At 43.9% G+C, this 14,750-nt stretch overlaps 1 protein-coding gene across 6 annotated transcripts in view; it reads left to right on the forward strand.

Annotated features, from left to right (window-relative positions):
* The first annotated feature begins 390 nt into the window (after positions 1 to 390).
* The window catches only part of Med1 (mediator complex subunit 1), a 40,519-nt gene continuing 26,159 nt past the window's right edge, over positions 391 to 14,750 (forward strand). For 5 of the 6 annotated variants that reach the window (XM_052194402.1, XM_052194401.1, XM_052194397.1 and 2 more), the window contains exons 1-6: positions 391 to 633; positions 4,138 to 4,244; positions 9,121 to 9,199; positions 12,046 to 12,100; positions 12,207 to 12,339; positions 13,225 to 13,253. In XM_052194402.1, the coding sequence (XP_052050362.1) occupies positions 609 to 633; positions 4,138 to 4,244; positions 9,121 to 9,199; positions 12,046 to 12,100; positions 12,207 to 12,339; positions 13,225 to 13,253 (428 nt within the window). In that variant the 5' untranslated portion in view covers positions 391 to 608. Of the gene's footprint in view, positions 634 to 4,137; positions 4,245 to 9,120; positions 9,200 to 12,045; positions 12,101 to 12,206; positions 12,340 to 13,224; positions 13,254 to 14,750 lie in introns of those variants that run through there. The other variant, XM_052194399.1, reaches the window with a different exon arrangement.

The raw sequence follows: 14,750 nt of genomic DNA on the forward strand, positions 1-14,750 counted from the left end.
CCGGGTGTTCAAAGAGCTAACGTTTTGTTTTGTTTGAGACAGGGTTTCTCTGTGTAGCCCAGGCTGTCCTGGAACTCACGCTGTAGACCAGGCTGGCCTCGAACTCTGAGATCCACCTGCCTACTGGGATAAAAGGCTTGCGGGTGCCCCCCTCCCCCAGCCGGGCCAAAGAGCCAAGGCCTTTACTTTTACAGATTGTGTAACTGTCAAGATGCAAGCGAAGTCTCACAGAGGTGTCAACTCTGGGCACACACCCTTAGAGACTCAAGGTGTGAAGACCGAGCCAATCCGAGACAGGCCTGTTAGAAATCCTCCGGGAAGGACGAACCAGCCAATTTCCGCGAGATTTTGGTGCTGTTCCTTCTTCCTCCTTCTCGTAGGAACGCGATTAATCTCGCGATCTTTGGGAAGTTCCGTTGGGGAAGATGGCGGCGGCCGCGAGCACCCTTCTCTTCTTGCCGCCGGGGACTTCAGACTGAGCCTTCCCCGGAAGAGTGGGGACCGCCGGTGCGCTGCCTCCCCGGAGCCCAGGCTAACTTGGTTCCCCTCTTAACGGTGGGGAGAGGCTCCCCGGCTTGTGGCGGACCCAAGACCTCACCGCTGTCAGGATGAAGGCTCAGGGGGAAACCGAGGGTGAGTGACTAGGGGGGTGGGGGGAGGAAGAAGGGGCGGGACACAACCGTGGGGAGCCAATCTGGGAGAGGAGGTGGGGAGCCACGCCCCTCCAGGGCCACTCTGCGGGGAACTGCATCCAGGAGGAATGTAGGCTTTCCATCTGACCGAGCCTTGGCGAGGTCGGAGCTCCCACTCCCGGGCGCTGCTCCCCACTTCCCCTCCCCGTGTGAACGGTTTCCTGCTGGACTAGGGACGAGTAGTCGAGCCTCAGGATCCTTTCAGCTTAGCCTGGTGGGACACAAGGAGGGTGAAGCTGAAACTTACTGATGCTTTGTTCCAGGAGAGTTCGCCGAAGATGACACGAGAACAATGTGTCAAAGTAACGGAGGGTGTTTTAGCGCCTGTGACTTGGTTCGGTCTAGTAAAAGCTAGCAGTTTCTTGGAATGTCATAGTGTTCAATTCCTGTGCTGTGTCTTTAAAAACTGCTCTTTCAGTGGTGCTTGACTAATGGTTTTAAAGCTTGGGAGAGAGGTGTTCTGAACTATAAACTGGTAGGAACAATCCTCAAACCAATTTCCCAGTTGAGGGAAGAAAAGGAAAGGGATAGAATCTTTTTTGTTGTTGTTTTCTTTCGAGAGACAAGGTCCTCCTGCCACAGCCAACCATGTGCTGGCTTACACACATTGAGGCCAGCTAAGAGTTTGATTCTTGGTTTAGATACTCCCCTCACAACCTTAACTCGAAGTCTCGACATTTGTAGGAAAGTGGAAGATATTCAAAATAAGCTGGCTTTAGAACAATACCACATTTTCTCTTAGGAGGAATCTCAACTTAAGTATGTATTTGTGTGTACAGGTTGTGAAAATATGGGACCATATGGGATCGAAGGAGGTCTTCAGGATAGAAAGGTTAATGGAGTGTGAAATGAAGTGAGAGGCTTGGCTGTTTGGGACAGGGGCAGGGGTGGCTGTCGGAGGGAGAGGACTTAGAAGGAGTATAATGCCCTATGTGTATAAGAATGCCAAAATGATACCCACTGCTTTGTATGTTAATTTAAAAGTAATTTAGAGGTGGGGATGTAGAGCAGTGGCTAGAGTAAGGTCTTCTTGTCCACAGGTTCAATACCCAGTACCAAAAGAAAAGGGAAAAGGGAGAAAGCAACAAAAATTAATGAAGTCAGTGTTTTCATACTGAAAACGAATTATAATGATGTCTTGTTCAAATTGTGCTCAAAATATATCCTTCAAGGCATTGCATGCATAGGTATATAATTACAAGTCTTTTGTTTGTTTCAGTGAAAGTTTGAACAGAAGCTGGGCATTGCATGCCTGTAATGCCACCTGCTTAGAAGGTAGAGGCAGGAGGGGCAAGGCCTCAGGATTGCCTAACTTCTCAGCAGGTTCAAGGCTGATTTAGCTAGGGTGAGATCTTGTCCAGAAAAAAAAAAAGGCTGCAAGGAGAGCTCAGTTGATAAAATGCTTCTTGTGCAAACATGAAAACAGGCCTGAGTTTGATCCCCAACAGGTAGATCTGTGGAGCCTACTAACCTCTGAGCCTTTTCAGTGAGCCCCAGGTCCCAGTGAGAAACCTTGTCTCAAAGACAAATACCCAAAGAGCCAGTGGTGATGGCTCATGCTTTTAGGCCTAGCAATTACTGGACAGAGACAGAAGACAAAATCCCTGAGTTTGAAGCCAGCCAGGTCACAAGGAGACAGGACAGCTGGAGAAGCTCTGTCTCAACCCCACCCCCAAAGATAAATTAAAAAGAAAGTGTCTGTTTATAGTGGCACACACCCACGGGAGGCTGAGGAAAGGAGACAAGAGGGTGATGTTGAGGATAGTCTGAGCTGTTACTGCAGCCTGGGAGGTGACCACTGTTTTTAATGCTAGCGCTTCAGAGGTAGAAGGAGGAGCATGAGGAGATTACCCCTTATATTTCTTAATTTGGAGGTGAGGTATCCTCTGTAACCACTGTGGGCTCTGGGGCACAAGCCTAGGCTCTCACGGTGGCGTCGGGTGCCTCTGCTCTTGGAGTCATCTTGTCAGGTCTCAAGGTCATGCTGAGCAGCCGGACTTGGAGGTCACTGGGCTGCCAGAGACTATCTCAGGATGGAAGAAAAAGCAGGGAGGGTCTGGGGATAGAGCGAGTGGCTAAGAGACCGAGTGGCTTGGTTCAGGCTTGGTGCCCAGAAAGCACATGTCCGCGTGGCAGCTCACAACCATGTGTAACTTCAGTTTCAGGAGTCTCGGTGCCTTCTTCTGGCCTCCATGCACACTGCACAGATATGACACATGCATGAGTCATAAAAACAAAACAACAAGAAAAAACCCCAAAGATATACGCCCAACATAAATTTATTTATTTATTTATTTATTGGTTTTTTGGATTTTGGTTTTTCAAGACAGGGTTTCTCTGTGTAACCCTGGCTGTTCTGGAACTCTGTAGACTCAGGCTGCCTCTGCCTCCCAGAGTGTTGGGATTACAGGTGTGCGCCACCACCACCCGGCTGGCTGGCTGGCTGGCTGGTGGTTCTCTATTCCAACCCAGCGTTTTTAGACCCTGTCTAACACCAAATGCATCTGGGTCTGGAAGGTCCTGTGTACTCATGGTGAAAGGCAAGAACAGGCTGCAGTAAGCCATCTTCTGCTCTCCATGGGCACTGCGGCCAGTTCACACCTGTGCTCACACAGACATACTCACGCAAGTAATATAAACACAGTCTGGGGTGGTTTCTAGTAGTATTTTAAGTGTTCGTTTTATGTATGTGGATGGTTTGCTCGCATGTATATCTGTGTACTGCATGTGTGCCTGGGGAACCAGAAGAGGGCGTTAGAGTCCCTGAGCTGGAGTCACAGATGGTTGTGAGCTACCATGTGGAAGCTGGGAATCTACCCCAGGGCCTCTGGGACAGCAGCCAGAGCTCCTAACTACGGGAGCCTTGGCTCCCTTGGCTTTTACTGTTGCTCTTTGTCTTAAGACATGGTCTCATTATGCAGACCAGACTGTCTTGACATCACAAAGGTGTGACTGCTCCTGTCTCCTGAGTGTTGGGATAAAAGGTGCATGTCACCGTGCCTGGCATAAAAATAAAATTTAAAGCTATCTTCTAAGCTAGACACAGTGTGTACATGTAGTCACAGTGACTCAGGGGGCTAAAGTCACGGCAGAGCATTGGGCCAAAGACCCCAAGGCTAACAAAATGGACAACTTAATAAGATTCTGTCTCTTAGGAAATTATGTTAGAAAACTTTGTGTGTTGTGTATACATTTGAAACTTACTCTTCCTCTGTAGCTCAGGCTATCCTTGAATTCACAAACCTCCTGCCTCAGTGTCTCCAGTACAGGGATAGAATGTATGGGTGACCATTTTACTAGCTAGTTCTCTGTATGTTTTGGAGTAAATTATATTAAAAAAACTTCGATAGTTCCTGAGTGAAATACAGGGTTTTCTTTTGAAGGAGAAATGGTGGAAGGTCTTGATATCAGAGTGTCTAATGATGTTTTCTGCTTTATGTTGTAGAGTCAGAGAAGCTGAGTAAGATGAGTTCCCTCTTGGAACGGCTCCATGCAAAATTTAACCAAAATAGACCTTGGAGTGAAACCATTAAGCTTGTGCGTCAAGTCATGGTGAGTACTGTGACTGAATGGGTAAGGTACTACGAATTAGTTAAGAGGCTAGCGGCTCCTGTGGAAGCAAGCGTTGCTCAGTCCAGCGCTGTCTTTCCTCTTCTCACCCTAGGACAGCGTGGTGGTGCTGATCTCAGAGGCTGACTTAGCAAGGACGCTTGGATTCCCATATCCACGGCAGGTTTATTCTAGGACTCCTCACATAGAAAAGTGTCTCCTCAGACAAGCAGGTGTCTGAGTTCAAGGCTAGCCTAATCTACAGAGTGAATTCCAGGAAAGCCTGGTCTACACAAAGAAACCCTGTCTCAAAACAGACAAACAAACAAAAACGCTATTTATAAACATTCTATCTACTTTAAGTAAGGTGAGCTCCACATTACTTACAATGCTTAACCATACAGATAACGTGAATATTTGTTATGCTGTGGTGTTGACAGACTGATATTTTTTTCTATTTGAGATGCAATCTTTGGTCTCCTTCTCTGGCCTGCGACTTGATTTGGTGAAGCAGCTGTGTGCGCTGGCATTGGATCTGTTGTGTAGTTCAGGCAGGCTTTGAGTGCTTCAGCTGCCACGGTGACCTACATCATAGGGTCCCTTTCAGTCAGGCCTTCTGTGTAGCTTAGGTTGACCTTGAATTTGCTGTTTATCTGGGATAGTCCTCCTGCCGTAGCTTCCCAGGTGCTGAGGTGACAGTTGTGTGTCACCACCCTGCTCTCTCCAGCTTCTCTTTGGTCTGTGTGAATAGGGTTTCATTGAATCTTTGGGTTTTAGTTTTGGTTTTGCTTTTCCTAAGGTTCTTTGGTAGCCATCCACTACAGTACTTCTCTCTGAGTGGTGCCCCAGTGCGGTGTTACTTGAACTGCTTAAGTGGAAGATGAAGCCCTGGAAAGGCATGCTGGCCGTATGCTAAGTATTCTTCACATCACTCAGCCACAGTCAAAGGACAGGGATCGGCTTTGGGTTAGTTCTCTTCTGGTTTAGCTTTTCTATATATAAATTACCTTTAATGAGAATATTTCATCCTCCCTACAACTTCAATATCTTTATTACTGTTTATTTGGCCAATCATCAGAATATTACTAGTGGAAAAACTAAATTTGTTAATTCAGAACTAAATCTTAGAGCCAAGCAGTGTAATTAATTCCATGGTAGAGCATTTGCCTAGCATGTATAAGACACTAGTGTTACTCACTAGGACAGAGACAGAGGAGGATAACCCAAGACCAAAGCCCTGTGCTTTAGGTTCTGTGGCAGTGCTTGCTACTCTGTGACTGTGAACAAATTACATAATTGAAATCTCTGGATTTGTTTCCTCATGGAAGCAGATGATGCTAGTTTGCTTATCTAAGATACTTTGTTTTGTTTTGATCTTATGTGTGTGGCTCTTTTGTGTGCATATGGGCCTTTGTACCTTGTGTGTTCCAGGTGCCTGTGGAGGCGTGAGATCCCTTGGAACTGAGTTATAGATGGTTGTGAGGCCCTGTGTGGGTGCTGGAAATCGAGTCTGAGTTCTGTGAGACCAGCCAGTTCGGCCGAGCATCTCTCCAACTCCTTTTCCAAATGAGATAGACAATGGAGGGTGACCTTAAAATGACCTTTGTCCACGTCCTCCACCTCAAGAGTGCTGAGATTCCAGGCAAAGGTCAATGTGACTGCTCACTGTTCTCTGGAGACTGAAGTCAGGGCTCTGTGCATGCAGGGCCATTGCCCTCTGTTATGAAACTATGGATTTTCAGTAAATGCCTGTGCATCCTTGTTTAGTTTGCATTCAAAAAATGGTTTTTTGTTTGTTTGTTTGTTTGTTTTTTGGATTTGGTTTTTTTCAAGACAGGGTTTCTCTGTGTAGCCCTGGCTGTCCTGGAACTCACTTTGTAGACCATGCTGGCCTTGAACTTAGAGATCCGACTGCCTCTGCCTCCCAGAGTGCTGGGATTATAGGCGTGAGCCACCACCACCCAGCAAAAAAATGTATTTTTAACAGAGAAACCCTGTCTCAAAAAAACAAAAGACAAGGAAAAAAAAGTATTTTTAGTTTTTTTCTTTTTTTTTGGTCCATAGTTTGCTGTTTTGAGGCAGGGACACACATATCCCAAACTGTTCTCAACCATGCAATTCTCCTGCCTCTGTCTCTTGAGTGCTGGCATTTGAAGTTTTCATTAGTCTTCCATTATATTTTTTTAAGTACATTTATTTACCTTAAAGATAAACTCGGGTCTTCTTCTTCTTTTTTTTTTTTTTCCTTTTTAGAGATTTATTTATTTATTATATGCAAGTACACTGTAACTGTCTTCAGCACTCCAGAAGAGGGCAACGGATCTCAATACGGGATGGTTGTGAACCACCACCTGGTTCCTGGGATTTGAACTCAGGATCTTTGGAAGAACAGTCAGTGCTCTTAACTCCTGAGCCATCTCTCCAGCCCTAAACTCAGGTCTTCTAGAACAATAGCAAGCACTCATAATTGCTGATCGATCTCTCTCCAGTCCACCCCTTCTTTTATAAAAATAGGCTTTTTTAAAATAATTTTTTATCTACGTATGTCTATTAATCAGTTTTTGGAGATGGTTTCTTTCTGTAGCCTTGGCTGTCCTAGAACTCACTTTGTAGATTAGGCTGGCCTGTAACTTACAGATAGATAGCCTCCTTCCTTTGCCTGCTGAGAGCTGGGATTAAAAGCTTGGCCGCCACAACATCTTTTTTTAAGGTTCACTCATTTTATTTTATATGTATGTGTGTTTTGTCTCTCACTATGTCTGTACCTTGAGGCCCCAGAGGCCAGAAGAGGGCATCTGTAGAATCCCATACAGGTGGTTGTGAGCAGCCTTGGGGGTGCTGGGAATCAAACTTGCATCCTCTGCAAGAGCAACAAGTACTCCTTATTTGCAGAATGGCTCTCCAGCACCTCCAGTCTTTTGTTTGTTTGTTTGTTTTGTTTGATTGTTTTGAGACAAAGTCTCTTGCTCTTGCTGACTGGGAACTTCTTGTGTAGACCAGGATGGTCTTGAACTCACAATGATTTACCTAACTCTGCCTTCAAAATGCTGGGATTAAAAGTTTGTGCCACTATGCCTTGTACATTTATTTGTTTTTATTTCTGTTTCTGAGTGTTTGCCTACTTGTTGGAAATCCTGGTGCCAATTACAGGTTTTGAACTAGCATGTGGGTGGTGGGAACTAAACCCTGATTCTTGGCAATTCTAGCAAGTGCTTTTAACCACTGAACCCTCTCTTTAGCCTCCCAAAAAGCATTTTTAAGCAGTGGTAACACACATTTAATCCTACCACTTGGCAGGCAGAGGCCTAACTGAGTTCGGGGCCATCTTTATCTACAGAGCGAGTTCCAGGATAGGCAGGGCTACACAAAGAAACCCTGGGTGAAAAACAAAACAAAACAAAATGTGTATCTACCTATCTGTCTTGTGATATGAAAACTCACTGCCCTCTTCTGGCCTCCATGAGCATTGACACATGTGGTACATAAATGCACACAGTAACATACATGTAAATGATAATAATACATAAAGTTGTTAGTGAATGTGGGCACGTACACATGTGTTATTTAAAGGTACACAGTAACATGTAGATGATAATTAGAAAGATATTAATGAATGTGGCAGTTCTTCAATTCAAAAGTCATTTACTACACTAAGGAAACCATATCTTATTGGAAAAGTGTTCCTTTTACTTGTATGGGGTTTTTCAAGACAGAGTTTGTCCTGTAACAGCCCCGACTGTCTTGGAGCTCTCTTTGTAGCCAGGCTGGCTTTAGAGCCACAGAGATTCTCCTGTTCTGTCTCCCAAGCACTGGATTGAAGGCATGCACCTCTCCTGGTAACAACTGTTATACATGGTATTGTCAAGTTAGGAATACAGCTCAGAGGGAGCTAGCCTAGTCTACATGAAGTCTTTTGTTCATTTTCCAACACAAAAATTTTTGTTTGTTTTGCGGGGTTTTTGTTTTGAGACAGGGTTCCATGTATAGTCCAGGCTGGCCTAGAACTCAGATCTGCCCGCCTTTGCCTCCTAGATTGCTGGGATTAAAGGCTTGAGCCACCACTGCCAGGCATTCATTCATTCATTCATTTATTTATTTATGGTCTCAGCCCTGGTTGGTTGTCTTGGAACCCACTATATAAGACCAGTCTGGCCTTAAACTCTCAGACATCATCCTCATGGGACTAAAGGCAAGCACCACTACTTCTGGGCACCACTATATCTGGCAACATTGTTGCTTCTGTAGGAAGTAGATCACACCCATGATAGTTGGATTCTTAAAAGTTTCCCCCCAAGTTTAGCTTAGACACTAGAATAACTTTTTTACTATGATATTGGTATGGATATATTATTCATCTATATAAACTTTTCTTCTTTTAGGTAGATGAACAGTAACAGTTAAGAGTCTGTAGGCTCTCTGGGCTTGGTGGTGTACTACTCAAATCTCAGAAAGATGGTCATTCAAGGCTATAAGAGGAGTTCCAGATCCTGTCTTAAGAAAACTAAAATATTTTGGGCTGGTGGAATGGCCCACTGGCTAAAGGACTTGCTGCCAATAGTGGTGGCCTGAATTTGATATCTAGAAATCACATGGTGGGACGCTTAGACAGTTTACTCTGACTTCCACACTCCTTTGTCTCATGCATACAAATAAGTGTTAGGAAATGCTCCCCCTACAAAAGAAAACTGTTCTTAGGAGGTAGAGGCAGGAGGGTCAGAAGGTCAAGGTCATCCCTGACTGGCTAGAAACCTTGTCTCAAAAGAAAAGAAAGAATCTATAGTCTAATTGTAGTTTAATTTTATTCCTAACTTAGCATCTGTTTACCTGAGACATTGCTTTGGTTGATGTTTTTACTTGGTTCATTTTTGATTTGATACAGGAGAAGAGGGTCGTGATGAGTTCTGGAGGGCATCAGCATTTGGTCAGCTGTTTGGAGACCTTGCAGAAGGCTCTCAAAGGTTTGTACACACCTTTGTAATATGTTGATCTTAAGGCTCACATTAAGCAGGATTTTTGTGGGAAGGCCAACTTAGAAATTAAATAGAAATATAAAGTAAGGTGGATGACTTTCTATGCTAGATGTTCTTTTGTTTTCTTTTATGGAGTTGAACATTTTATATTGACTGGTTTGCTTTATGATTTTCATGTGTGTGCTCAGAGGTGTGTGTGTGTGTGTGTGTGTGTGTGTGTGTGTGTGTGTGTGTGTGAAGGTGGGTGCATGTGTGTGGTGTATGTGAATGTGCATATGTAGCAAAGCACATGGAGGTTAGAAATCGTTAATGAGTCATTTTTTCTACTGTACACTCTGGGAATTGAACTCAATCTGTCAGGCCTGCAAGGTAATTGATTTTTTCCAATTCAAAAACTATCTCATTTTGAATCATTTATTATTCATTTATTTTTGAGACAGGGTTTTACTCTGTAGCCCTGGGTTGGCCTGGAACTCTTTTTTTTTTTTTTTTTTTTTTTTTTTTTGGATTTGGTTTTTTCGAGACAGGGTTTCTCTGTGTAGCCCTGGCTGTCCTGGAACTCACTCGGTAGACCAGGCTGGCCTCGAACTCAGAAATCCGCCTGCCTCTGCTGCCCAGAGTGCTGGGATTACAGGTGTGCACCACCACCGCCCGGCTTTACTGTGTAGATCTTAAATTCATAGAGAGCTTCCTGTCTCTGCCTCCCAAGCCACGGGATGATGGGGTTAAGAATATGCTCCACCAAGCCTGGCTTGAAACAATTAATTAATTAATTATTATTATTTTGGGCTTTTTTAAATTGATATAATAGTGGTTTATTAAAATGTAATTAACGTAGGAAACAACAAAGAAGACAGCTAAACATAACTCCAAATGCTACAATCTTAAAATAGCTACTATTAGCTCTATAAATATATTTTCTTTTTTTTTAAATTCGATATATTCTTTATTTACATTTCAAATGATTTCCCCTTTTCTTGCTCTTCACTCCTGAAAGTCCCATAAGCCCTCTTCCCTTCCCCTGTTCCCCCATCCACCCCTTCCTACTTCCCTGTTCTGGTATTCCCCTATATTGCTACACTGAGTCTTTCCAGAACCAGGGCCCACTCCTCCGTTCTTCTTGGACATCATTTAATATGTGGATTATGTCTTGGGTATACTTTGGATTTTTAAGATGGGGTCTTACTATTTCAAGTCAATATCCTTGGCTATCCTTTGATCTGAAGATCTTCCTACTTCATCCTCCTGAGTGCTGGGATTGTAGGTGTGTGCTGTAATTCAGGACTATATCTTTGTTTTTAAACAAAAAATAACACTTGGCTGGTATGTGCAGGGCCATCAGTACTGGTGGGGAAGGGGAGAAGGAATAATATCTGTACTACCTTCTTGTTTTAATTTTTAATCTGTTTAGATTGATATGTTGTATGCGTGTGTATGTTTTGCCTGCATATATGTATGTGTACTATATGAATATAGTAACAGTGGAGGTCAGAAGAGAGCATCAGATCCCCTGGAACTAGTATTACAGATGGTTGGGAACCATCAGGTAGGTACTGGGTGCTTAACCTTGGTTATTTGCAAGAGCACCATGTGCTCTTAATTGCTGAGTCACATCTCCAGCCACTGCCCACCCAGTTTTGAGACAGCTTGCATATAATGAGGCTGGCCAAGGCCTCCCTATGTGGCCAAAGCTGACTGGGCCTTCTGATCACCTTTGCTTCTGCTTCCTCAGTGCTGGCACTCTGGGTAATGCCATCTCGGTCCTCCATCACAGTCCTCCATCGCGGTCCACCTCCTCCTGATTCAGCCATCTGGTCATAGACACTTGGGCTGAGTCCATCTTTACTTTGTTTGTTGCCAGAAGTCAAACCCAGAACCTCACACGTGAGAGGCAGGCTCTCTTGCTGGGTCTCAGCTTCCATGCCTCCATCTTCATTTTTTGTTTATTTGTTTTTGTTTTGTTTTGTTTTGCTTTTAGAGACAGGGTTTCTCTGTGTAGCCCTGGTTGTCTTGGAACTCACTCTTTAGACCAGGCTGCCCTCAGACTTCCCAAAATCCACCTGCCCCTGCCTCCCAAGTGCTGGGATCAAAGGCGTGCGCCACCACTGCCCGGCCTTTATCTTTGACTTTTATGAGTACTGTGATAATTATTTTTTGTTGTTTTGGGGAGCTGCCAGTGGAACTGAGGGGATTCACATCATGTAAAGTACACGTGCTTTAAATTGAATCCAAGGCATCAAGAATGCTGTGCCCCTGCCTCCCGAGTGCCGCGATGAAAGCGTGCATCACCATGGATGCAGCTCCAGAATGGTCAAATAGATCTTTATCTTGGTTACTTTTATTTCTGTGTGAAAATACTTAATGAGAACAACTTAAAGATGAAGGTTTGACTTTTCCATACTGTTTGAGGCAGTGTAGTCTACTGTGTGGGGAAGGCATGGCAGTCTGGGTGTCAGGGCCCATGTACCTAGGTCAGTCGCAGTGATGACTGCTGGCACTTGGCTCACTTGCTCCTTGGTCCTTGTACTTAGTCCTAAGCACCCTGTTCAGAGTGGGTCACCTCAGTTAGACCTCTTCAGAAACACGCAGAGACATGTACAGCAGTACATCTCCTGGGTACTACATCCAGTCCACTTCATATCCTCCTACCACTTATCACCATGTCCCTTACCTGACTACTGGGTCACAACAGCCAAGCGTCAATAAACTTGCCTCAGATTATAGGCATCTGAACTATTGAATATGTTTGTGGCTTTGAAAGGGTGGAAATACTCATTTATTTAGAATATTCTTTATGAATTCCTTCCTCCCCCCCTCCCAATGTCTTTTCACAGTGACATCTTTGCCAGCAATGACTGATCGTTTGGAATCTATAGCCAGACAGAATGGGTATGTGATTGTATCTGTAACTGTAGCAATATACAATGCAGTGCTAATTTGGGGGAGCTTTCTTATATGTCTTGTATTAATTTTTGTTTTGATTTGTTCCTGCTAGACTGGGCTCTCATCTCAGTGCCAGTGGCACTGAATGTTACATCACGTCAGATATGTTCTATGTGGAAGTACAGTTAGATCCTGCAGGACAGCTTTGTGATGTAAAAGTGGCTCACCATGGGGAGAATCCTGTGGTATGTGTTGATATTTCACTGGAATCTATGGGGTTTACTTAGGACCATACTTACAAATGAATTGTTGGGGTCGACATAGCTTGGCTTTTAGGGTTTTATCGTGAGCCACTATAGAGATGATGTGATGGGCCACACTCGTAGTTTTAGAATAAAATTTAGAGTAACAGGTCTTTCTGACATCACCAAGGGCTTTGCTGAGTAGAAGTACCAACCACAGCCAACCCTTTTCATTTCACGAGCAACCTAGAGCTTGGGTTGACCAAGAGACGTCAGAATGTAGAAACAATCTTTCAATTCCCGTCAAAGCAATTATAATCATGACACACTATGAAAAATCCTGTAGTAGAAATGGATGTAATATGTGTATAACGAAGCAGTTCTATATAAATTCCAGGGAAGATGTTATAGAGAGATCCTAATGTTTTAAAAAAACTACTAATGACTCCCTTTATAAATTATTTTATTTGTTTTGATTTTTAAAATCCCACCCCAAATTCATGGTTCACCAGTAGAAAAGGGCGTTTGGAGGGGCGAGCAGGATGGCTCTGGGCAAGCATGGGGCCTGGATTGAGCTCCTTAGCACCGTGTAATGGGTTATTCATAACCCTGCTGCTAGGCCTGGTGAAACTGACAGGCAGGCCTGGATGCTTGCTGGCCAGCAACCTTCAGGGAAATACCAACTCTCCAGGTTCAGGGGAGACCTTGTCTCAGAACTCATGAAGGACAGTGGTAGAGGAGAATGGCTATGGCCTCCATGCAAACACAGCTTTAATGACTTTCTGTGGATTTAATGTTTTTGTTTTGAAGCATGTTCTATTAATGTACAACTTTTTGATGTTTGTAATTTTGTTAATTATTGCCTTAACCTAATTTCTTTGATTTCAGAGCTGTCCAGAGCTTGTGCAGCAGTTAAGGTAAGCAGATAATATTGATATATTTCTTGGCACTGACACATACTCCTGTTCTCCAGGGAAATGGCATGGTGTGGAGGTGCGGTGGAGGGTGGTTTCTTGGAGTCGATTCTGGCCAGGCGCCATGCCTCATTGGGCCTCAGCTTCCTAAATAGCTTAGCTCAAAGTGGGAAGCCTTTGCTGTTCTGTATAACTTGGACTTGTGAGTTGATTTATTTATTAATTTATCATTATTATTATTAATTTTGGTTTTCAGAGACAGTGTTTCTCTGTATAGCCTTAGCTGTCCTGGAACTCACTCTGTAGACTGGCCTCAGACTCAGATCTACCTGTCTCTGTCTCCTGAGTCTCACTCTGTAGACCAGGCTGGCCTCGAACTCAGAGATCCGCCTGCCTCTGCCTCCCAAGTGCTGGGATTACAGGCGTGTGCCACCACCACCCGGCCTGAATTTCTTTTCTTTTCTTTTCTTTTCTTTTCTTTTCTTTTCTTTTCTTTTCTTTTCTTTTCTTTTCTTTTCTTTTTTTTTTTTTTTTAAAGATTTATTTATTTATTATATGTAAGTACACTGTAGCTGTCCTCAGACACACCAGAAGAGGGCATCAGATCTCATTATGGATGGTTGTGAGCCACCATGTGGTTGCTGGGATTTGAACTCAGGACCTTTGGAAGAGCATTCAGTGCTCTTAACTTCTGAGCCATCTCTCCAACCTGAATTTATTTTCTTAACTCACTCTGCAGACCAGGCTGGTTTCGAACTCAGAAATCCGCCTGCCTCTGCCTCCCAGAGTGCTGGGATTACAGGCATGCGCCACCACTGGCGTGAGTTTATTTTCTTGACTAGCCTTTCTATCTGTTCCTGTTTATGTTTAGAATTGAGTTAACATGACTTTTTGTGTGTTGTTTGAGACAGGGTTTCATGTAGCCTAGGCTGGCTTCAGAACTCTCTGTTTAGCCAAGCGTAATCTTCAACTCCCAATCCTGTCTCTCCCTCGTAAATGTTGGAGGCAGGAAGCTCACTGTGTACTTGAGACTGGCCTTAAATTTACTATGTAATCCAGGCTGACCTTGAACTTTCAATATTCTTTTTTTTAAAAAAAGATTTATTAATTTATTTACTTATTTATTTACTATATGTAAGTATGCTGACACCCCAGAAAAGGGTAGCAGACACCCCAGAAAAGGGTAGCAGATCTCATTATAGATGGTTGTGAGCCACCATGGAATTGCTGGGATTTGAATTCAGGACCTTTGGAAGAATAGTCAGTGCCCTTAACTGCTGAGCTGTCTCTCCAGCCCCCTTTTAATATTCTTTTAATCTTATTTTATTCCCGTTGTTTGTTTGGATTTTTGAGACAGGTCTCTTTACATAGCCTTGACTGTCTTGGACCACAGAGATCTGCCTATCTTTGCCTCCCAGGTGCTGGGGCTAAAGGCGTGTGCTCCACTATGCCTGGCCTCTGTTTTATTGCTTTTGTGTGCTTGATATTGAATCCAAGGTC

Source organism: Apodemus sylvaticus, chromosome 10 (genome assembly GCF_947179515.1).
Source record: "Apodemus sylvaticus chromosome 10, mApoSyl1.1, whole genome shotgun sequence".
NCBI lineage: Eukaryota > Metazoa > Chordata > Mammalia > Rodentia > Muridae > Apodemus > Apodemus sylvaticus.